This window comes from Orcinus orca, chromosome 9 (assembly GCF_937001465.1).
Source record: "Orcinus orca chromosome 9, mOrcOrc1.1, whole genome shotgun sequence".
Taxonomy (NCBI): domain Eukaryota; kingdom Metazoa; phylum Chordata; class Mammalia; order Artiodactyla; family Delphinidae; genus Orcinus; species Orcinus orca.
Genome location: NC_064567.1, coordinates 58,866,446 through 58,891,799, shown reverse-complemented (window position 1 = coordinate 58,891,799; position 25,354 = coordinate 58,866,446). Strand labels below are relative to the sequence as shown.

Here is a 25,354-nt window from a genome sequence, read left to right as displayed (position 1 = left end):
TGGCTAGTTTCCATGGAAACAGAATACCATCACTCATAAAGGGCATGTTTCCCACTTGTTCTTTGTGACTATTGCTGCTCTCTTCCATATGTTCTTCAGTGAGACCGAGGTACCTTTTTGCCTATCATGCCTCAATTGTCTGGAGTTTCCTCAACCTTTTTTTCTACTTTGCCTTCTTGGCGAGGGTTTGTGCAGTCAGTCAAGCAGCACTGTTGGTCAATTCACTAAAGTCAACATAAGACAACCCTGAAAATGCCTTGAAAAAAATGCGTTTTCTTCAAATGGAAAGAGGCTATCTGGTTTGAGGTAGAGTGATACCACGGGAAGAAGCTTAAAGTCAGGAAGTGCAGAGTATGAGTCCTGGCTTGGTTATCTGTCCTCAAGTTAAGCTCTCTGAATCTTAGTTACTTTATAAAATGTAGAATAAGGCAATCTGTTTGGCAGAGGAGCGAGGACTGTAGAGAAACGATGTGGAGAGCATGTCATGCTTAGCAAGTTAGAGGGGCTCAATAAATGGTAGCTGCTACTATTAATTAATGTCACCCAAATCTTAAAATTAGGATTCATAATATGACTTCTGAAAGCTCACAGAGAAATTATTTTCATAAAAATTAGGGGACAAAATGAAGTGCAAGGAATAAATAGTTTTTAATGTCTTTCTTCCTATAACTCAACGAGATTTTGGAAAGAGATATGGCTACCTAAAATGATTCTAGTTTTGAGAAGCTAAGACCAGGTGTATGTCTCAGAACAAAAATTCTAAAATAACATGCCATTCAGGTCTGGAGAAAATAAAGGGGTTCTAGAAGTGAAAGAATATTTGGTGATATTGAATAAATGTGTGAAATATTTCACGGGAACATTAAGACATCTAGTTAGAATGTGTGCAAATGGTAATTTTTAAGCTAAGATTTATGAATACTGATAACAAGTATTGTATATCAAGCATTTTGGATGGAATTTTATTTTTACATGAATTACATTTGATCTTCACTACAACCCTATGAGGTTTCTTGACTTGGAGAAACTGAGGCTCAGAGAAGTAACAGAGGACAGTGCTGTGTATGCAGCCTGTAAGCTGTTTTTGCCTTTACTATCCTTTTAACCTTTCTTCACTGTTCATGCCAACTGTCCATTTCATTGACTTCTCAAGAAACCACAGTCCTGGATTCCCATGGTCATGGAACCACTTCCTCTCTGCAATCTTACAAAGTCTTCTAACTGCGGTCCCTACTACGTTCTACAAAATCATCAAACATCTTATTATGTATTTAATAGAGATGATATAAAAGACTGCATTCCTCAGTAGTATTTTACCATTTTAAAGGACTAAACATGGGGGGACAATGGGTCAAGATGAGTGTTCTTCCCTGCCTTTCTCTTATCATTACCATCAAAAATCAATTTCCAGAATCAGAATTTGAGTCTATTAAATCTCAGGGCTTCACTGACACCCTCCATAAAATTTTATTAAACAATTCATTCTTTAAAAATATTAAGAAAATGCAGATGTCTTTATATTTTAAAAAGACATTAAATACACAAAAAAAGACATTACGTTCTATCATTGAAAATCTTCCAGCATTATGTTTAAAATTGATGCTGAGAACCTTCTTTATATATAATTCTTATTTGTTAGGGGAGAATCACTGAAACCACTTGGCCAAATGAACTAAATTTTAAGAGGAAATTCCATAATGGCCGGTATTTTTTTATATACTTCAAAGAATAATACATACAGCAGATCTCCCAAAGTGTTGCCAGATTTGAATTTCTTAAAAATCTTTCACTGTGAACATATTGCTGGTGTTGAAATACAACCCATGCTCTCACAGCTTCAACAAACATATTTAACACACTTATGCATACATTAGTTAGTGTAAACATGACTCACTTAAGTAGAAAGGGTTTTTTTAAATTTTAATATTTCATCACCATGTCATTCCACGGAAACTACCTTGGGGCTACTATGAAGCAGTTTCAAACATCTCTCATATAAAACATCATTACACATTAGCAGAAACTCCATTCAGTCAAGAAGAATGGCATACTGACTACAGGCAACTCTATAAACCGCATACAGTTTTAATTAAATTCATTAGAAATGCTATGTCTCTCAGTAGATTTGAGGGCAGATAGAACCACTTAACAATAGCCAAGACCTAATCCAGTTTGTCAGAACTAATAATAACACAAATGCAATTTCTCACACAGGGACACATCCAGAAAGTTCACGAATGAGCAATTGTGATGCTATTTTTTAAAGTAATATTTATAAATTATTGCAAGATGTTGCCAGCTTCAGACCATGGTTGCAATGTCTAATTCCAATGAGCTGATAAAAGGTGCTATTAATAAAAAGGCACATTTTGGGCAACTGACATAACTAATTGATCAAGTAATTTGAGTAAAAATACAAGATTTCACTAGGAAACCCGGACAGGGATGAAATCACTCAATTTACTGAAAGCCAGAAGGCCTTGAAAAAAGAGGAGACCACAGAACACTTTTATGTCTAACCAAAACCAAATAAAATGATCCCAACATACAAATAGGCTTCAGATGATATAATATGACGAGAGATTTCAACTATGTAGGCAAACCTTTCATTTTCTTACCCAAATATGCCAAGCCAAAGATTACCAAAATAGAGAGGGAGGGGAAAAGTCCCATTTCCTCAGTCTCTATAAGAGTGGCAAGGAACATTTTTTCCCTCCTTTTCAAGTTTCACCGTACCTCACTAAACTAATGCTCAACATTAACACTTGGATCTCAAGATCTGGGTTAAATTAAAACAAAATGAGATAAAATGGACCCAGATGAACATGAATTTACCTAGGCTGACACTTCTAGTAATGGTTACTGGAAGACGCATCACCACCAGCCCACCCAAGAATCCCTCCATCAGCCCAAATCACTGCTTGTCTGGAGCACCTGAAGATGACTGGGACTATGTAGTTCTGCTAGATGACTCTGCTGAGTTTACCGCTGCACGTGAACTGAGGAGAGAAGGAAACAGCTGCTCAAACTCTCTATTCAGGTGCGCTAAGAAATATGGAAACTCTCTCTGTCCTCTTTTTCTTGGGAAAACAGGCACATCCCAAAACTCATCATTATTAAGAAATCCCCAATATTGGCCAGAACACTGTCCTGGTCCATTTTAGGAGGGGAGGATTGGTATCACATATATATTCCTTCAGGCCTCCAGCAGCAAAATCAATGTCTATCACTGAAATAATAGTTTAAGGAAAGGCATCGTCCAATCATTTTCTCATTTCATCTTCATAACATCCTTTTACGGAAAGGGGCTGAAAGGAGATAGGACTTTTTTGATGTCCAAACAAATTAAAATGGTGGTTCAAGAGAAGGACGATGCTTCTGTCAGTAGAGGCTACCATGGAGAAAACAGGAATGGGAGGAAATTACAATGGTATCCCTGAAGATAGGAAAACACATGCTAATGTGGGCGTCCTCAGCCAGAGCATGTATGGAACCAATGGGAAGTATAAGATCTGTGATGCACAAAACAGATCTTACCCCCTGTGAACAGTTAATAAATTACAAACTCGTACACATTTCATTATGTTCATATACATTTCATCATATTTTGTGTCTTGCCTCGAACTGATTTTATCCAGTGTACCATGCATGCATGACCACATGCCTGTCCCCAAATGCTTACTTCATCAGGAAGTGTGAATGGGCTGCCAGCGCCTGCCAAATGACACTAGAGAACAACCAAGTAGAGAAGATTAAAAGTTATCCTCACTTTCTTTGAGCCAAGGCTCAAGCCTTCTTCCCAGTACCAGAAAAAAAAAAAAAAACGTCCTGAGCCTTCAGTATGCTAAACTCACAGTGAGAACAGCCACTTGCACTACTGACTACAAGAAAACAAATTTCACAAGTTTCAGGCTGTTAAATGAGATCGACTATTCTCCCACAGTCCAAAAATGGCCTTATTTTATGAAAAGGAAAGGTTCTCCATCAGATACATGTTTTCCTGCAACAAAATCATCTGACTTGTTATCAAAACTGGAATCCTGTGCTGACAATTTTATAGGAAATCTTATTTCACATTAGGACTCTGTGATAATAATGATCGGGGTTTTGTGTTGTTGTTTGTTTTTTTTAACAAGTCATCAAGCATAACAACCTCCCTGGATCCCTGCCTTCACAAACCACTTTCTAATTTGCACGGTTAGTCCTACCACACTGGTCCAGCACTGATACACATTTATGGAGAATTAAAAGAAGTTCAGGGGCCAACATTAAGTTCACTTTACTACTGGTTCCACTCTGACCTTGAGATCCACTTCTATAAATGAGCTCTTTTCTCGTAGCTAGAAAGTAAACCTCTCCCCTTAACATCAGTTACTCTTTTTTTGTCTAGCTACCTACTGTCATTAATATTATTTTCAGTACTCTGATCACTCCAGAACTGATACCTTGCCATGATTTTCCTAATACTTGTTGAGCTTCTTAGAGGACTGAATAAGTTGCACCCAAATGACAAATAAGGCAAACATAACAATGGAGCGAGGCCAAAGTAACACTTTCATCACTGATGAAGACTGAGTGAGAAAGCTTACTGAGAAAGCCAAATGGACCTGCTAATTGATCTCCTAAATTAGGCAGATTTATTCACCCACTTACAGGTAAGACCAGACTTGACAGGCCTCCCCAGCGGAGTGTGACTCGAGTATGACCAAAGGCACAGAGGAGCAAAAGGTAACTTGTATGCTTACAGGTAAGCTTGCTTCCCCCAAAAGAGAGAGGAGCTGGCTTGAAACAAGTCACTGTACCTCCACTGGGGAGGGAGGCTGGGGGGCGGGCAGGGTGAAGTGAGTAAAGGGGTGGCAAGAGGCCAGGAGTATTATACTAACTGAGCTTCATAGTGAAGGAAACATCAGATGTGGGCAGGAAATGCATTCAGTTGATGGAATTCCCTTATGTGGGAGGCTTGGATACGATTTTGAGGCTATGTACCAAGATGTTGGGGTCTTGAAGGGTCAGATTAATAGCACCACTCTTTCCTGTCCAAGTTCTGAATTAATTGAGAGATAAAACAAGAGACAAAACAAATAAAGCCCAAATTATCATCATTAATACTGATAAACGATATGCTGGCAGTTGTAACCTAGGTGTAACTTGCTGCACCTTTCCCCCAGATTCTAGACCCTGGGACAGTTCACATCTGACAGAGCCAGCACTTTTACATACGTCACTACCTCTAACTGGTGTGAGGATGACAGTAGTAGGAAGAGGTCAAATTTCCCCTCCTAAGGACCACTGATAAATTAGTTCCATCCAATCAAGAAATGTTGGCCAATTATTGTCCACCAACCTTCCTACAATTCTACCTCTATTAGGAGAAGAAAAGAAAGGCACAAGAATCAAGAGTTTTGAGGGAAGGTCTTTCTTCCTGGAAACCAGAATAAGGGAAAGGTGGGCATTTCTCTCATACAGTACCTCCTCCCTCATGAAACCCAGTTCATATGGTTGAATTTCTAATGCCTTCAACTGGATGTCCCAGATTTCAACCCCTCAGCCTGTCTAAAATGTATGGGGACCAAATGGAGTTCTCTTGCCCCCATTTCCATGCCCTTGGCAAGTTATTTGTTTACAACTTTCTTTCTTGCTTTATGCCACGAGAGCTGACCATGCTTCTCTTTCTACTTTTTGGTCACTTCCTCTACTTTTGCAGCTCCTCCTCCCTGAAATTGTTTTTCCCTTCCTCACTATCCCCCAAATATAAGTCTCCTCTTCATGCAAGAGTTTTAATGCTAGTTACTGCAGACCATAGGAAATCAGCGAAGGAAAATAACACATAGGAGAATTTCTTTAAATAACAAGGTACTCAAAAGAGTTATTCCATAGCCTATATATATAATAAAATGTAAAAGATAGCAACTCTGAGATTCTCATTGCCCCAGTCCTGACACTCTTTAAAGACAATTTTAACCAGTGTTTGCCAACAAAAGGCATGCTTACTTCCCATCTCACGCCCATAGAAGACATCTCTAATTGAGATGAGGTAGAATGGAGTCTCAGAATCCTTCTCAACACAGCAATCCACTTAGTCACTACCAACAGATTTCAGTTGACTCTCAAGATAAAACATATTTCTATTTTGGATAACTTCATACTGTCATTTTGAAAGAACTTTTCACCTCCCTTCAGACATTCTTGACACTATGCTACTTTCACAGGCCATATTTTCTGCCACCTTAGGATTTTCTCCATTTTTTTCCCCCTACTACTTTCCCAATATCTTTTTCTACTGTAAACTACATTTCCCTCCTGGTGCTATAGTCCACCCTGGGACATCTCTTTGCAGGCCACTGCATTATCTCTTTTGGTTATAATTTGCTTGCCTGTACTGCTACTACATTCCGCTATCACCCGCACTTGTCCAGTATCTGTATCTTCTCAGCCAGGACCCCTATGGGTCCATATCTGGCAGATTTGGTTTCATCAAGGTGCCCACGCCCAACCCCATCCCACCACTCACTAATATACTACAGTGGGATTTATAGATGACATTTTATTTTTGTCTTCTGTATGTCTTATGTCGTTTTTTGTTCTTCTATTATTCTCTTATAGTTTTCTTTTACATTAAGTGAATATTTTCAAATGTAACACCTTAATTTTTAATATTTTTCCCACTAAATTTTTTTAAAGTTATTTCCTTAGTGGTTGCTCTAGGGCTTACCATATGCATCTTACCTTATCAGAGTCTGCTTCAGATTTATACTAACAATTTCAATGAAATACAGAAATGTTATACCTATATAGCTCTATTCCCTTTCTCCTTTCAATGCTCTTATTGTTACATCTATCTATATATGTTATAGAGCCCACAATGCATTGTTATAATTATTACCTCATATGACATTATATATTTTAAAGAAGTTGAGGGGAGAGCAATGATATACTTAGAGCTTTTGTTATTTAACCTTCGTATTTGGTTCTCTTCATTTCTTCCTGTGGATTCAAATCACCATTTGGAGTCATTTCCTTAGGCCAAATGCAGCTTTGCAACCTACTTCCTTTGTGTTATTACTAGCAAATATATTACATTTCCATACATTAGAGGCTCAGCAATATAATTATGTGTATAGTACTTTAGATAATGCTACTTAAATCAGTTAATGAAGAAAAAGAGGAAGTATACACCTACACTGTCATTTATGGTTACATAATTATCTTCACCTGTGCTCTTGGTTTTTTCCTGTGAATTTGAATTACTATCTGGGTTCAGTTGCCCCTAACCTGAAGAACTTCCTTTAGTGTTTCTTATAAGGTGACTCTGCTAGCAGCAAATTCTCTCAGTGCTTGTTTATTTGGGTATGTCTTTATTTCACCTTCATTTTTTGAAAGAAAGCTTTGCTAGGTTCACATTTATTGGTTGACAGTTTTTTCTCTGAGAACTTTAAATATGTTATCCCACTGTCTTCTGGCTGCCATGGTTTCTGATGAGAAGTCAGTTGTTAATCTTACTGAGTTCCTTGTAAGTGAAAATTGGTTTTTCACTTTCTGCTTTCAGTATTTATACTACGATCTGTCTTTTCTAGAACTCCTTACATTTATTCTACTTGGAGTTTGTTGAGACTCTTGGGTTCGTGAATTAAAGTTTCCATCAAATTTGAGAAGTTTTCAAACATTATTTCTTAGAGTATTTTTTCTATTTTTTCTACTCCTTCCTCTCTCACCTCTCCTTCCAGCACTCCCATTATGTATGCTGAGTCATCTAATGGTATCCCACATTTCTCTGAGGATCTCTTCATTTTTCTTTTTTTGCTGTTGTGCCTTCTAATGAATCTTTCTTTTCAGTTTCTGTACTTTCCAAATCCTGAATTTACATTTCTTTTTGTTTTTTTTAAATAATTTCTACCTCTTTACTGATATTCTCCATTTAATGAAATATTGAAGTTTTTAATCTGTTTTCACAGGCAGTTTCTTTTGCCTTGTAAAACTGGCTATTTTAGGTAATACACTGTAGTGAGTCTGGGTACTGGTTGATCTCCTTTCCCTTCTCTAGGGGTTGGTTATTGTTACTTGCTTGTTTATTTGTTTAGTGACTGGATTATTTTGGTGAAGTCTGTTCTCTCCTCTCACCCCATAGTGTAAAGCCTCTGATATTGCTCCTCAGATGGTGCAGCCTTGGGCATCTGCACAGTCATCTTGGGAGGACAGTATTTTGCAGTCCCTTTAACTGTCCCTGTCCTTGACCACACCCAGCAGTTAAGTTCCATTAATTGCTGGCTGATGGCTCTGTTGTTGTCAACAGTGCCCTGGGACACAAATTTCTCCACAGATTGATCCAATTAAACTCAGGCTCCTTTATAGAGATAGTTTTTGAGTTCAGTTTTTGAGATTTGTCTGATCCCAGGAAGGCTCTTCTTAGTTGTCTGTCTCCCTGGCTCTGGCAAGTAAACTAGCTGGCCTGTGACTTAGCTTATATCTTGTATGCATCTACCAGTTGACTCTGAATTGCTTTATAGCACAACCTCCATTGTTTTGAGGATGTCGTTAGGCTTCAATATCCCCACAGTCCATTGCAAATGAAGTCAGCTTCTTTGGGAAGAGATTCTAACCTCTCTGCTTTATGGCCTACTTCTTCCTCTGGGCCAATGCTCTGGAGCTGGGGGAGGGGACAGTGGCATACTTCTGAGTGACACCTATGCTTTCGGAGCTGGGTGCTTGGCAGAGTTGGGTCCTGCCATAGCCTCTGGTGTATCCGGCTTGCCTCTCCCTGAATGGAACCTCTGCTTTACACATGAGCTGGTGATTAGGGCCCCGGTATTTTTAGCATGCTGCCCCCAAGGTAAATTCCCTATTTCTCAAGTCTGGGCTAGGCTAAAGAAGAGAATATCCGCCTCTCAGTTGCACTTGCTTGAAGCTTAGGCTCTGTAACTGGTATCTAGGGGCAGAAACGGAGATTGTAAAGTCCTGCCCCTCCCAGGAAGATACAGTAGCCCTCCAACTGGGAGCGGGGAGGACAGGCAGCTCTGTGTTCTTTTCTGCACCCACCTGAAGGAGAGTTTGCTCCAAGCTGAACTGGGAAGAGGGAGCATAGGAGTAGGCTGTGGTTCAAACACCGCAGACTCTTCCTGTTCTTACCAAGTTTTAGTTAAGTTTTCTTAAATAAATGTTTTTTCATTTGTTGTATGCCATTGGTACCATTTCCAGAGACTTGAGTGTTTTGGTTTTGGTTTTTTAAATATTTTCACTAATTTTACTGGGAAGCAGATCCACAGAGCACTCCATGTTGCCATGCTGGAAATGGAAACTTTATATACTTCTTGACTTAGTCAACATATCAGTTGTATTTCTCTAAGGAATAAAAGGCTTGTTATACACTAATGTTCCTTAATCCTGATGTCTCTTGACTCTATCATTGATCAAGAGTGATGAACAAAAACAATATCCTGTTCATTTTGATGAGCAGTGAGAGTTATGTTTGAAAAGTATTAATGTGCTTTTCTGTTTTTCTTTCTGAACATAATAATCTGCAGCCTAGTCTACCTAGGGCATTCATTTGCTAGTAGAGACTTTAGAATTTGATGCAGAATGAAAATAAAATGGCTAAGGTAACATTCAGCTCCCTTCTCAAAAAACTGGATTTTGGAACCCCACAGGACGATGAGAGTCAGGATTAACTGAGGGAGAAAAGCCATTCCAAATTTCTTTTCCTTACCATTTAGAATAAAGAAAAACAAGCAAACCCATAAAGATCCACTCCTTCTGTCCACTTCTTTCCCCAATCTATGGGGGAAGTTAAACATGGGAGTTTATTTTTAGATAAGTGGCAAGAAAAGGAGCATTCAGGGAGAAGAAGAAGAGATAAGTTTTCAGATACATCTGGATTTCCACTTTCTGAGGAGAAGCATTGGGAGGGAGGAGTGTTAATAAACCAAGAAAAAAGATGAGCACAGGAACCACTGAACCACATTCCTTATTTGGGAATCTACGGAGACCACTATGCAACAGGTCTCGTTCACCACAAGGCAGCGACCCAGCTTTGTTGGGAGTGGTTGGCATAAAACAGAAGAACCAGTGAGTGCTCCTAAGCCTCCATCAGATCATCTGAGGCATGGACACTCAATGGAGAGCCAGTCTGCCACAGGGTCTGCTGTGGTGAATAAAAGGACTACATGGCCTGGGCTGGACATGGACTTCCCGGCCAGGGGTTGAACAGAAGGCAGGGCATTGACTCAAGTTCTAGAAACAATGAAAGCCGAGAAGAGACCAAGTCATCAAGAGCAAAGTGGCCCGTGCTTTCTGGAGACATTGCCAAGCCAAAAGAACAGACACGGGCTTCCCTGCTGGCGCAGTGGTTGAGAGTCCGCCTGCTGATGCAGGGGACACGGGTTCGTGCCCCGGTCCGGGAAGATTCCACATGCCGCGGAGCGGCTGGGCCCGTGAGCCATGGCCGCTGAGCCTGCGCGTCCGGAGCCTGTGCTCCGCGGCGGGAGAGGCCACAGCAGTGAGAGGCCCGCGTACCGCAAAAAAAAAAAAAAGAACAGACACAAGTTCACCAGCACTGGGTGCCAGTGCCCAGGTGGATAAAGGTCAGGGCAGAGAGAAGCAGATGTCAGCCAGCATACTGCCAAGGACTTGACTGAGGCCAGAGTCCCTCTCATCCCTCCCTACTCCACCAAGGCCATGAGATCATGTAACCTCTTCTCTCTCCCCTCCAGTTTGGCCATGATCTCAGGGAGAAAAGCAGGTGAGAGTGAGGTTCTATGAGGGTTGGAACGCTTCCAGTCAATTTTAACTGAACATACCAACTGAGACTGTTTACAGTAAGAGACTGCACTCAGGTTTATTGCATACCTTTTTTCTATTTTCCCCTAATAGCGAATAGTATTATAGACAGCTGAAGACAAGATAAAGGAGCTGCATTGTCTTTGCACTTCAGATTTGTAATTTGAGTAAATTCTGTAGCAACACTGCAAGAACAATAATGTTTATGAGTGCCCTGGGCACATAACACATAAAATTTTTCTCTTTACCTCCCCTTTTTGCTTCTCACCAGAGCAGGCACTTTTCAAATATATATTTTTGGCTGCCCAGCATCCAAACACCCTCTTTTAGAGCAGGGTATACCAAAATAGATCAAAGTAAAGTCATGGCCTCCCCTAATATTATGGAAGCCAGGCTGGGCAGTTATTCCTCTGCCTGACCCTCACAGCTAATTCAGCGCATGTAACCGAGGCCTGCCTAGTGGACCCCTTTAAAGCTCAAGGGAGCACCGTCAAGGTGCAGGGAGAAGTAGAGGGTTTCAAGGCAGCAGTGACAACAGAATTTAAATCCTGAGCCTAATGGCAGTGCCCAATGACAGGAAGTCCAGGAGGTCCAGGTCGCCTTTATCAAGCTGATCAAGTTCAGAGGCATCACCTTGCCGTGTTAGCTGCTGTCTCTGCCTGCTCAGACTGCCACAGCAAAATGCCATAGACTGAGAGGCTTAAACAACAGAAATTTACTTTCTCACAGTTCTGGAGGCTGGGAAGTCCAAGATCAAGTTACCAGCCAATTGAGTTGCTCCTGAGAGCCCTCTTCCTGGCTTGCGGAGGCCTCCTCGCTGTGTCCTCACACGGCCTTTGCTTGGTGCGTGCACGTGGAGAGACAGAAACAGACCTCTCTCCCTTCCTCCTCTTATAAGGCCCCAATCCTATCAAATTAGGATTCTGCCCTGATGACCTCATTTAGCCTGAATGATGACCTCATTTTAGCCTAAAAGCCCTATTTCCAAATATAATCACATTGGGGGTTAGGGCTGCCTTCTATTTCTGACCTAATCCCTTAACTTTTAAAATCCATTCTATGAAGTATCTAATATCTTTCCAACAAATCCCTTTTCTGTTTAAGTTAACCAGAGTTCGTTTCTATTGTCGGCAACCATGAACCTAGACTGATCAGAAATTAGTATCAGAAGACAGTCACTCAGGAAATTGGTGTTGGTTATTCGCCCTAATAAGGGCTAAAGAAAATGAAAACTCAGAGTTCAGGAATGGGAAGCTGTCAGCCGTAACAAATCGCTAGATAATTTTTCTTCTGCAATGATCTTTAATGAAGTGTCCACTGAAAAGAAGGATTTAAGGGATCAAATTATCACTGCCACTGAAGAGTGTGAACGGCCTGAAGAATTTAGAGACGCTATAGGGTGAGGTGGCTGCTTCTAATGAGACTGGACGGCTTAAAGAAGAGAGGACAAGCTCAGATCTCTATATTTTAGCTCAAGGCATAGACCCAGGGCATTTCTCTGGTTGTGATAAATGTCTTCATAAATGTCTGCAAAACTCAAATGCAAATTTAAAATTCTGTGGGTGCCTGGATAAAGTCCACTGAATTTCCAGCCTTACCAAGTCACTTATGTGAAAGTGATAGTACTGATCAGGAAATAATGAAAAATTGAATATACAGGAGAATACGGAGGCCTGGAAGTACCCCCCCCACACACACACCAAGCCACACTCTATATACCAAGCCTTGCTTCACAGCCAAAGAAGACCCACCTCATTTCTCTTTGCATCTTCAGCATCTTATATCAGGGTTGAGCCAGAGAGCTGGCTTTACCTACAGGCCTTGATCATCTCACCTTCAGCACAGGCATCATGCTAGCAAGACCTGAACAGTAAGCTGGATTGGTACCTTCAATACCTTATTAAGACACAAGTAGGCTACAGGATGGGAGAAAAGTACTTGAAAATATAGAGATCTGTTACTTCAGGAAAGTTGCTATGGGTCTAGTGATCATAAACTCCAAAGTATATGGCAAATATCTTGTTTCTCTAATAGTAAGAGTTGTCATACTTGGTGGGCCATTCTGGCTTTTGCAGGTAATATATTCAACATTTGCATGTACTTATTCAACCCATTTACCAGGTGACTCAAAAGGCTTCTACTTTAAAAAAAAAAAAAAAAAAAAAAAAAGGCTTCTACTTTTAAATGGCTATATTACCTAGAAATTTTGGTCCAGCAGATCCAATGATGCCCAAAGGGTCTGTGGAAAATCAAAGAGCTCTAAAAGGGAAGCACAAAACAGGTCCCTAGATTTTAGAGCAACAGTATAGCTCCTTTACTATGTTACTAGCCTTTTGAGGGCTAGGTGTTGGTTTGCCCAACAAGCAGACCCAAGTAGACACACCAGGTGACTATGGAAAACATGCATTATGAACTGGAGCGCTATCTGATCCATCTGGCCAGAAAGTCAGGTGGATCCACCGCTAGCTCGCTCATCAGCGAGGACTATATACTGAGTTGTGACAAGCAATCTCCCTGAGCCCGCTGCTCTCACTCTCATGTTCTTACTCCTGCGGCAATGCCACTCCTCCTGCAGCCTAAAGAGAAGTGTTGGGTGACTAGCTGTCTGAAAACATTTGAGCCTGGACTCTGGAAATTTCTAAGTGATAGGCTGACAAAAGCCAGAAGTGGACGGCTGACAGGACACCTCCATTTAGGCGTAGGCCTAAAGTTCAGTGGAAAAGAAAAACCACTACAATTCCACTTGAATGAAAAGCGTTTTGATCAGCATATCTCATTTCCCACTTGAGCTGGAAGAGTAGACTGAGAAAACACTCTATCTAAAACTAAGCCATGAGCAATGACTGAAAGGTCACACGTAGAGGCTACCAATGGCAAAAGATTTAGGAAAGAGGTATATGGTGGGACCTTTCAACATAGACTGACAGTGACAGAATATTTATGTACAATCAAAAATTATGCACTGTGTAACTAGTAACGACCAACTGTATAGCACAGGGAATACTACTCAATATGCTGTAATGGCCTAAATGGGAAAAGAATTTTAAAAAGAGTGGATATATGTATATGTATAACTGATTCATTTTGCTGTATACCTACAACTAACACAACACTGTAAATCAACTATACTGCAGTAAAATTTTTTTTTAGAAAATTTATGCACTGTGAAGGAGGCTTCTAATAATCAGGTGGAAGAGTTGATACATTCTATTCTACAACGCCAGTCATTCTCCTGTGTCCAGCTGCACAAGTACTTGCTCAATGGACTCATAAAGTATCTATAGCTACAAGTATGTACAGCTAGGCCATACAAGGCCACAGTTGCCCCAACTCAAGATGCCTTGGCTACTTGCCCAACCAGAGATCAACTGAAACTCCCAATATTGAACCAGCCAGGTTGATCTTCTCGAAAGAAGAACCAGCCAGGTTGATCACATTTTTCTATTGTGTAGTGGGGAATCCAATTGTCTTCACTAGAAGAACTGCTTATCCTGGATGTTTTCCCCCTGCTTGGCATGCTTCTCCTAGGTTCACTGGTCACAGACTTACTGAAAATATTATGTACTGTAAGTTTGGGCTATCTTCTTGACAATTAGCTTCTCTGCCTGTCTTCTGAGCCTGCCTTTTCAATCTTCAGGTTGATTCTGTGATTTACATAATATCCTTCTACTCAAACTCTTTCCTGCTTAAGTTAACCATAGTTTATAGTGTCTGAAACTATAAATTCTGGCGCACCTCCTCCCATGTCTTACTCTTTGACCTACTTCTCTTTCATTTCTTCCATCATCTGGCTCATAAGGCGAACAGTTGAGGCAACTCTATGACCTAAGCCAGGTCATCCATTCATTCCCACACCAAACATTAGGCACTATGCAGGCACTGGTGATACACAGAATCAATGTGTCTGTTACCAGGGATGAGGACCTATGAGAAGGGATGCCTTGGAGATCAAGGAAACTGGATATGTAAATGAACTTGGGAGAAGCAATCAGTGATCTATGATTACACATTAACTTGCTATTAGGTCTATAATTTGGATATTAGTTCTTTTTTTAGTAAAACGTGCTTAGATCATCTACCTGCAATGTGTGAGCCTTGGAGTCAGACAAAAATCTCACAGCCCCTTTTGTGTTAACATGAGCTTCCAGGTCCTTAGCTTCAGTTAAGCTTCTTATTCATCTTCCTGCTCTGAAGAGGTTTTTAAAGATACCTTCCAGTTGTATGAAAAACTAAAGGGATGGAGTCATCGAAACAATATTAGAAGGACAATGTTTTTATTTTATGCAAAATCTTTCACTTCTGAATGCCATGAGTTTACAAAGCACATTAACCCTTGGTGGCCTAGAGATTGTGATATGTTGTTTAATTGATTCGCTCATGTTTAAACAAAATTCTCAAACCATCTTCCTAAAATATAAGTTTGTTTTCTAGTACAGTACTGTAGCCAAGATATAATCCTATATTGAGCCTAAAGTTCACAGGATGCTCTAGGGCTAGTCTCCTCAATGGCCCTCCCCTCTCTATAGACCTGTAGATTACAGAGGTATAGTAAATAAGACAGTGCCCACCGGCAGCAAGTCTTGCTCTGCATTTTATCTTTTTATTACATTTCTGGTTTCATTTTGAGTTGTCATGAAGCACCCTTTTGTTTTTTTACTGGAAGGAATATTTTGGCTAAAATGAGCTTATTTGACTGAGATTTGATTGTACCATCTCTGGCACTCTCACTAAGTACTTTTTAAAAATAAATTAACTTTTAGCCTGAGGCTTCTCTTCTGGAATATCAAGACCAGCTACAGTCTAAGCCAATATCTATTTTAGTGTCTAATATAAATCAAGAACTAAACCATGAAAGCTCTCCTGACCAATAGCTAGAAAGGTGGCTGAGAGATAGAGAAAACAATTTTTTTTAACTAGAAAATTTTGTCTATTTGATACAAATAATACCTAAAAAGTAATGTCTGAAATGTCTATGTTCCTTAGATAGCCCCCCACCCTTTTTTTTTTTTTTTTTTGTCTTTCAAGAGTCTTGCCAAGATGATACGAGATTAACATTGTTAAAGAAAACTAATATCCCAGGAGAGGATCTCGAAATCCCTGATCTTGTTAACAATGGGCCTGGAGGCTCTACAGTTTGTTCTGAGACAGGATTAACACTTTAACCAAGTGTCAAAAGGGAAATAGCAGGCATATTCTAAGGAAGCAAATTGTGGCAGATGTCACTATCTCTCTGGAATAGTGTCAGTTCTTATCTTAAAAACAGAAGCTAAAAATAAGATTAGGTGTGTCATCTTCACTAGGGAGTTTTAATTTGCATTCGGATGCCACCATGGATTGTCACAAAACACATGGTGGTTCTTTAAATAGTAAGTTCAGAGAAAGTGTGTTAAGGTCCAGGAAACTGATATCCAGTTGGAGAGTCAAGGTTATGACACCATACTCTGTTTTCTCCCAAGTCATCTCCAGGTGTTTCAGGATTGGCTTCCATTGGGAAATTATCTCTCTAAGAACTGTCTGATTTCAAACTTTAGGTTCCAAATAAATATTTCCACTTAGATCCTACGGTAGATGTCTTTATTGGGCAACTTTGTATCAAAGAATTATGTTCTTGGGACCACCAAGGTGTACGAGGCCTTACAATTCAACTATCTGCAGTTTAGAACTCAAATCTTAATTCTGATCTCTCATCACTTCATGCAGAAGGACAGGGGAGCAGGAGAAGTGTAGATAACTAACAAGGAGGTCATACACGGTCTTTAGAAGTCCTTTCGGCAGCATGAAGACAGGGTAGAAGGAGTGAATATTCTAGTCTCTAAACTGTGGACCATGAAGGGAGAACCCAGAGGGGTTCTCACAACTGCCTCTAATATGACAGGATGAGGCTTACTGGAGGACTTACCCTGCTGGGGGTACAACTTGGATTCTGTCCAAATCATCTAACGCTTGCTTGGATATGGCTGACTTCACAAAAAGGAGGAGCATCTACAAAGTCATCATTTACCTAGAGGAGCTCTCTACACGTCAGGAAGGTCTCCTCACCCAAGCCCCTCTGCCCAGCCATGGTAAAGTGGAGACCAGCCTGGCTTGTGGGTCTCAGCATCTGACCTGCATCATGAGGGGTCATGGTAGACCTGAGCTGTCCAATTCAGGAGCCACTAACCCCCTGCAGCTATTGAGCACTTGAGATGTGGCTAATGCAACCGAAAAAACTGCATTTTAAAATTTAACTTTAATTAATTTAAGTTTAAACTTAAAAACAAATATTTGATACAATTATTGAACAGCTTTCAAATATGTTTGGAACAACAGTGGTAATATGAACTTACTTTTTCAATTGTCAATTTTATGAAATCTTATTACAGTTCAAGTATTTCCAAGGGAAATTTAGTGTTTGAATTGGGATATGCTGTAAGTGTCAAATACAAACCAAATTTTGAAAATATAATATAAAAAAAGAATGTACTGTATCTCATTGATAATTTTTATATTGATTATATGTTAGAATAATAATTGTTAAATATACTAGGTTAAATAAAACATTACCAAAATGAATAATGGCTCATTATGTTTTTATTGGGCAGTGCTGGACTAGTTTATCCTGGGAAACTATCTCTATATTTGCAGCATCTATATTGAATATATGCCAGAGAGGATGGGAAGCCAAGGTAGAAATTCCCCTCAAGCAGCCAAGAATTCCCCTCAACCTTCCTGCACACCTGTTCCAAACTCAAAGTACTTTCTAAACAGTATCTCTGCACAGTACAAACTTGGTGACTGCTTTGCTCTTTCCTGGGCCAAGCCAGGTGGCCTTGGTGACTTTCTCCTTCAGTTCTCATAACTGTCATGTTCACGGCAGTAATGCCTGCACCAGCCTCGGGACGGAAATACAGGCCTGGTGGAAACAGAAACATTGAACTCCCCTCCTTACACACTCTCATGACTTTTCCTTAAAAACCCCATAAAACCAGTGCAGCCTTAATGCATGGATCATATTCCATCCTCCCCAGAATACAATGAGCATTTTCTCTTCTTTCTTATTCGTCTAGAATCATTTCATTCTTCATTTCTTCCACTGATATCTATTGAGCCCTTTCTTTGTGCCAGGCACTGTGTTGGGCAGGGAGGTAAAGAACACACACCTTCTAAATGTCCATCGATGGAGGAATGGATAAAGAAGATGGGGTACATATATACGATGGAATATTACTCAGCCATAAAAAGGAACAAAATAATGCCATTTGCAGAGACAGGGATGGACCTAGAGATTGTCATACTGAGTGAAGTAAGTCAGACAGAGAAAGACAAATATCATATGATATCGCTTATATGTGGAATCTGAAAAAAAGGGTACAAATGAACTTATCTACAAAACAGATACAGAGTTACAGATGTAGAAAATAAACTTATGGCTAAAAATATTTTAAACATAAAGGTAAAACGGGGAGGGATAAATTGGAAGATTGGAATTGACATATACACACTATGATATATAAAACAGATAACTAATAAAGACCTACTGTACAGCACAGGGAACTCTACTCAATATTCTGTATTGAGTAGAGAATGGCCTACATGGGAAAAGAATCTAAAAAAGACTGGATATATGTATAACAGATTCACTTTGCTGTACACCTGAAACTAACACAACATTGTAAATCAGCTACACTCCAATAAAAGTTAAAAAACAAAACACACTGGCTTCCCTGGTGGCACAGTGGTTGAGAGTCCGCCTGCTGATGCAGGGGACACAGGTTCATGCGCCGGTCCGGGAAGATCCCACATGCCGCAGAGCTGCTGGGCCCGTGAGCCATGGCCACTGAGCCTGCACGTCCGGAGCCTGTGCTCCGCAACGGGAGAGGCCACAACAATGAGATGCCCACGTACTGCCAAAAAAAAAAAACACACACACACACACACACACCTTGCCCTCAAGGAGATCCAATCTAAAAGGAAGACATTTAAATAACAATTAAATATATTAAATAAATTAAATAATAGCTTGATAAGGGGAAGATGGACTATGCCCATGGTACAAGGAGAGGCGTCAACCATAAGTAGAACTACCAAGGAGCTGTCCTTTGGTTTTGGTCTGGAAGGAAGGCAAACAGGAGAGATGGCATTCCAGGCGGGAGACAGTAAGTACAAGCCTGTGGAGGCAAGAGGCTGCACGGTGCCTTGGAAAATGCAAGTGGGTTGGTCTCTCTTGGATGTAAGAAACAAGGCATAAGAGGGAAGTCAAGGGAGGCGGGTGGCCAACACGGGGCCACTAAGTTCCCATTTATAAGATATCACGAGGGCTTCCCTGGTGGCACAGTGGTTAAGAATCCGCCTGCCAATGCAGGGGACATGGGTTCAATCCCTGGTCCGGGAAGATCCCACATACCGCGGAGCAACTAAGCCTGTGCGCCACAACTACTGAGCCTGCGCTCTAGAGCCCGCGAGCCACAACCACTGAAGCCCGCCTCCTAGAGCCCGTGCTCCACAACAAGAAAAGCCACCACAATGAGAAGCCCACACACCACAATGAAGAGGAGCCCCCCTCGTCGCAACCAGAGAAAGCCCGCGCACAGTAACGAAGACCCAACGCAGGCAAAATAAATAAATTAAAAAAAAAAAAAGATATCACGAAGAGAAGAGGAAGATCAGAGAACTCTTCAAATGATCAACAGGTTATGTAAGTTTCCTCCTCCTCCCTCCAGATTGGCTTACATTTTTCCAGCAAGTTAAGAAGTTCTCATTCTCCTAGGGGTCACTGCAGAACCTGGCGTTTCTAAGATGTCTGGCCTCATCCTTGTCACTCAACAGCATCTGTTGGGAGCCTAGTATGGGCCAGTCACTTTCCCACTATAATAAAGATGCAGAAGACTGGCTTCCTAACAAACCTCAGGACCTCACGGTCAGTGCAGCGAGATATTAATAACACAAAGTAGACGTAGTTTGGAAGGGAACCATTATTTTTTTCCTTTCTTATGACCTGGGAATAAGAAGCACGTGTTTAAAGCATTTTGGAGATAGAGATATCCTGCTCCCCAAATCACTGTTACCTATTCTCAGCCGTCTTTCTCTGCAACTAATGACCTAAGCAGAGAGGGAAGATCTAAACTTGTACTGAAAAACCAGTGTTTGTACGGACCTCATTCCTAAATCTCCAGGTCTTAAATCATTCTCTGGACTGTTTCTCATACATAACAGGTCATTACGATCACAAATTAAGAGAATGTTCATTATAGTACATAGTGGAGAAGAGAAGCTTAAGCTTGGGCAAGTCCAAAGAACCTTCCCTTTCATTTTCAAGAGTAAAATGAGAACATGTCAAAAACTGAACGCATAAGAACTCCATTAGATGTAGAACAGATCAATGCTCTGAGATCAACAGTTTGAATACTGTTAAATTTTCCATAGTCACATAATGACTTCAAAAATAATCAGCGTTCCTTCATACACCATGGGCAATAATGAGCTAAAACAGATCTTACACGCACCACAGCTTTACGTATTATCCATCCAAGAGCCTCATTGTGTCATGAAATTCAGTAGTTCATCGTTTCCTGACCCTGAACGCCTGCAGTCGTCATGAAAACACTGCCATGGCCCAAGCTCCCAAATTGGAAGCCAATCCAAACCCGCCACGTGGTAGAGCCTCCCCACTTCACTCAGCAGGTGAAAGGCAAGCATGGGGCACCCACCCCCGTCAGCCAGGGGCTGGACGACACCAGGCAGCCAGAGGTCAAGGAATCCTCTGTGCTGAGAGGACGATTTGCTGAACTCAAATCCAAAGTTCTTCCTGTCTAAACCCATCGGGGATTGCTTTACTGTCTAGAGCTACGGTAGCTCACTTTGAGTTCAAATCTGTATTGTGGAATTTGAACCATCAAAACACCCATCACCATAAAAACCCTCTGTGAGTCCTGTTAACAAAACAGAAAGAACTTCTGCCAAGAGCTGAGAAATAAATTCCTTCTTTCATGCTGCTTGGACCACAGCATAATGAGGGCTCCCAAGCTCTCTCTGCAGTAATAAAATGGAATGCCCAGGCTTCTCCTTTTGATGTGTTCCAGTTTAAAAGTTTAGAGTTGATGCCTTTTCATCCTTAATTTATCTTCCCTTGTAAATATTTCTGTACCATTTCCAATATCTAAAGTCTACACATTTCCAAAAAATAATTCACTCCTTCTCCTATTTCAGTTGTATAACTTTATGTTATGGGTCAAATTTGGGGCTAAATAAACATACCTCAGGCTACAGCTCTGCAAATACCTCTGGCAGCAAATTAACTCAAACAAATGTTTTGGTTGGGTGACGAGGTTATTTTTAATGATCTTCCTGATCTGCCTAGAGGCCCAAGGATAGACTAGGTGAACTCCCAAAGGCTTTTCTAACTTTGTATTTTCTGCCACATTAATATACAGTTCTCAAGTTCATTGAAATAGTTGGTTTAAAATTTCACCACCAGAGGGTGCTACTTGTTTGCTTCTAAAATTCATTTCTTATCACATGAAAAACAGAGGCCCTGCTACCAAAGAATCATCACCACGCCAGACAGCATTACCCAAGAAAGGTTTTCAGAAGGCCTGTAGACAGCGCTCTACTTCAAGGAATCCAATTTCACTTGTCTTTTGATGTTATGTGTTTAAAACCAAAACTGAAAAGCTCTGTAACTTGCACAAACCAAAGTGCACTGGCTTATATATGCTGTAAACCAAGGACGGAATGCGAATCATTTTTCATTTTCATGGCTTTTGTTCAGTGTTTACTACACAACAACAATGAACCCAGAATGCTAACATCCTCTTCACCACACCAGACAATAAAATAACAAAGTAAAAAGAGAATTTGCTTAGCTATAAAAACAGTGCTATATTCTCTAACAATGCAACCTTCACTTATCCTATTTTAAGTGCACACATCTCCTGCTTCTGCTTTGGAGTGATTTTGCTTTGGTGTAATTTCTGACTTCTAGGAAGCATTTCGACTGATTAGCTTCAGCTTCTCTTATTAGTGTATTTTCACAATTTATCGGGATTTGCACATACATTTTCCACTTGATATTTTCAGGTATGCACGAAGGAAGCATGGAGTGAATTCCCATTCACCCACACGGAGATCGCATGGAAAGTCTTTTTAAATCGTGGTAAGAAATTCTAGCGTGTTGCCATCTGAATTGGCAAAGCAAGTCAGGGGTCAGCAAAGTTTTTCGGAAAAGCACCAGATTACAGTAAAGAGTTCAGGCCATGTGAGTCATAAGTACTCAACCCTACCACGCAGCAAGAAAGCAGTCATACAGACATGCAGGACTGGATATGACTGTATTCCAAAACACTTTAATTTGAGGAATAGGTGGTTGGTTACAGTTTGCTGACTCCTGCAAATGCTGAATCTTAATGTACACTCTTCTTATCAATAAAATTCAGAGAAGTTTCTATTATATTATCCTTTGGTGATTTTCCCCCTCCTCACACAGTGTTGACAAACTGTGGCCTCATTAAGTTATCCATTTTAAAGTTCATGGGTCCTTTGGAGGAATATCACTGGGTTTCCTCTCCAGTGTTTCCAAAATCAGAGTCAAAGGAGACTTAAGCTTTTGGTGTGTCATTATATTCGTGTCCTGTGAAGATGTCTTATGGTAAGATATGAAATCAACAAGAAGGATGTAACTCCCTGGCAATTTCTCCAGAGATCATATGGAAAGTGAACAAAAGACATAGTTTACCTTCGGACTGATGTGTAGCCAGAGGAGTCTGGGTCTCCTTGGAGTAGGACACTACCTCCCTGGGCAGGAAATCCACTTGGGTAACCTTCGACACACCCAGCTTATGCAGTCTTCGTCTAAAAGTAACAAAGGACAAACGCTTAGAGAGGGAAGGCATTCCTTGCGGAAGATCTATCAGGAATAAAACAAACAAACCCCAAATACCCACAGCTTCTCAGTACAAGGGGCAGCATCATGAAGTTGAACTGGCCCTGGGCTGCAAGTCTGGACACTGGGGTTTTGGCCCACTTTGCCCCTGTGTTGCTGGGTGGTGTCAGATAGGTCCCTCAGGCTGACCCTCAGCTTTTCTATCTGCAAAACCAGGTCTTGTCCACTTCAAATGAGACCCCTCCATTCTGAGCAACTCTGATTTTTCTTGATTAAAGGTTATAAAGGGAATTTTCATTTGTAATACAGGATTCTAGTCCCTTAGGCAAGAGGGACAAAAGAAAAGTAACGCTTCTCAAATCTGAAGAAAAAAGAGATGATTAGTGGAGTAACTTGTTCTCTATAATAGTAATGAGAGGATGATATTCCAAGGGGGAGCATAACATCTCCCATTTCTCCAGAAAAGAAACTAATACAGATCAGCATGTGAATTTGTTTAAAGATACGTTGACATAGCACAAATTGAGTGAAAAGGGTACTGGGCTAAGAGTGATAAAGTTTTAGTTTAGAATTCCCAAATGAGCCGTGACCATGTTAAAAAAATCCTTTCTGAATATTTATGGAGCACATCAAGAATTGTCAGATGTCTTTCACATCCATCATGTCAACTGTCTTCATGACACCGCTATGAAGCTTCTGGGCAGATTATCACCATCTCCATTTTACGGATGAGGAAAGTGAGATTCAGTAGGAGACATTCCCAAGTATATGCAACTCGTAAATGGCAGAGCCAAGGAGAAAATTCTGTTGGCCTGAGTCCTGGTCCAGTGCTTTTGCCACCAAGTCAAACTCCTACCTGAGGTTCTTAATGGTGAGCTCTGAGTTACCCCCCAGATCTGAAGTGCCTCCTGCGTCACCCAGGAAACATCCACTCCTGGAGGCAGCAGAGTGGTCGCTAATCACAGAAGACTAGCCCACACTTACCACTATGTGTGTGATCTTGAATAAGTTACCTAATTTCTCTGTGCCTCGGTTTCCTCAACTGTAAAATGGAGACATTACTAGTTCTTAGTACTAGGATTAGTATGGGTAATGTCTATGTACCACATACATATAATGCACATGCCACGTATATGTTATATATACATATGTACACAATTTACACACATATATATTTTAAAAGTTTCTGAAACATTATTTTAGTATATAGGTTTAATCAGTATCAGACGTATTTTACTATATTTCTTTAAAATTTCCAGGAAATAGAGTATGTGTGTGTCTCTCTGAGAGAGAAAGGCAACATAACCATTTAGCCACAATTCCACATTCCCTAGCTCTCTAGGATCAATAGAAGCATACCCTTTCCGTATTTTTAAATTATTACTAGCAATGGCACAGACTCACTGTATTTTTTTCAGTAGTAGTAATAATAAAATGAAAGAAGATGCATACCACAGCTGGGAATTTCCATGTACAATTTCTAGGAAAACAAAAATTTCTTCTTTTCTATGAATCACTAAAATTGAGGTAAAACCTAAGATGAGCACAGAGTAGATACAAACAAACTAAGGCTGGTTTAGAAACAAGCCCAGCTGGCTGTCTCTGCAGCCCCACTAAGCTCCACTCAGGCCTGGGCCATGTGGGCCTCACTCACTCAGATGTCTGGACCACAGAGCGTACAGGAGGGTCAGGCTGGGGACCCAGCACTTCCTCCAAACCTTCTCACACAGAATTAGGGGAAAACACACAAAATATACTAGAAACAAAATTACCAAACAAGGTAAAAGGCTCAAGGTTTCAAAGCAAGAAATTCAGGTATTATTTTAAGTCCTTCTTGGGTTAAAGAAGTGTTTTTCTTCCTGAAATGGGTCTCTCTTGAAGCATCTGAAAAAGAAAACATGACTAGACACCCCAGGACTGCTTGAGACAAAGCCCCCTCTGCTGTTTAATAGCCTGGAGCATCTTTCTGAGGCCCCAAGAGGTTCATCTTCATCTTAGGCAAAGAGATGGAAAGGAAATGTACTGGGCTGGTAATGTACCACCACCAATTCAAAATGGTGTCACACCCGGCATGGAGAGATCACCCTGGAGTTTAGACTTCCATGGGCATCTGTGTGAGGGCCAAAGATCTCCACAGTCCAGTTAAGAAATACCTATACCTGCAGCCAGGGATTCCAGCGCCTCTTGCTAACAAGATGCAAGCACGAGCTGTAGGCCTATCTTGCTGGGTGACCAGCCATAGGCACTGGACAACGGGAAGCTGATCTGTAATTCGATAATCCACAAGGCAAATTGAAACCAACTAGTGAGGCAGCATAGCATAATGGTGAAGCCACGTGCTCACACAGAAACTGGGTTCAAATCCCCTCTCTGTCACTTACCAGCTGAATGGTATGTAAAAGCTTTGGACAAGTGACAAACCCCTCTAAGCCTCATGTTTCTCATCTATAAAATGGGTACATATCATTGAACTGTTATGAAGATTAAATGAAGCTAATACTTGTAAAATACTTAATTTAGTGTCTGGCACATAGTAGATGGCTCTACTTCTATCTTTTTGACTGATTATAATAATGCTTATATTTGTTTCAAAAAATCAGAGAAGGCAGATTTATGAATGCTCTAAACTGATTTTCTAAAACAGTAGATTCGAAGATTATCTCTGACAGTAAAACATAAGAATCACACTCCTAATTTCTTTGTATGGCACATGGGTAGGTTTTGGCT

The 25,354-nt window shown here is 40.6% G+C and overlaps 1 protein-coding gene across 4 annotated transcripts in view; it reads right to left on the bottom strand.

Moving 5' to 3' along the window:
* The window catches only part of DYNC1I1 (dynein cytoplasmic 1 intermediate chain 1), a 497,106-nt gene that overhangs the window by 225,490 nt on the left and 246,262 nt on the right, over positions 1–25,354 (bottom strand). For all 4 annotated transcript variants that reach the window (XM_049715134.1, XM_049715135.1, XM_049715136.1 and 1 more), the window contains one exon: positions 22,481–22,596. In XM_049715134.1, coding sequence (XP_049571091.1) covers positions 22,481–22,596 — 116 coding nt within the window. The remainder of the gene's footprint in view (positions 1–22,480; positions 22,597–25,354) is intronic.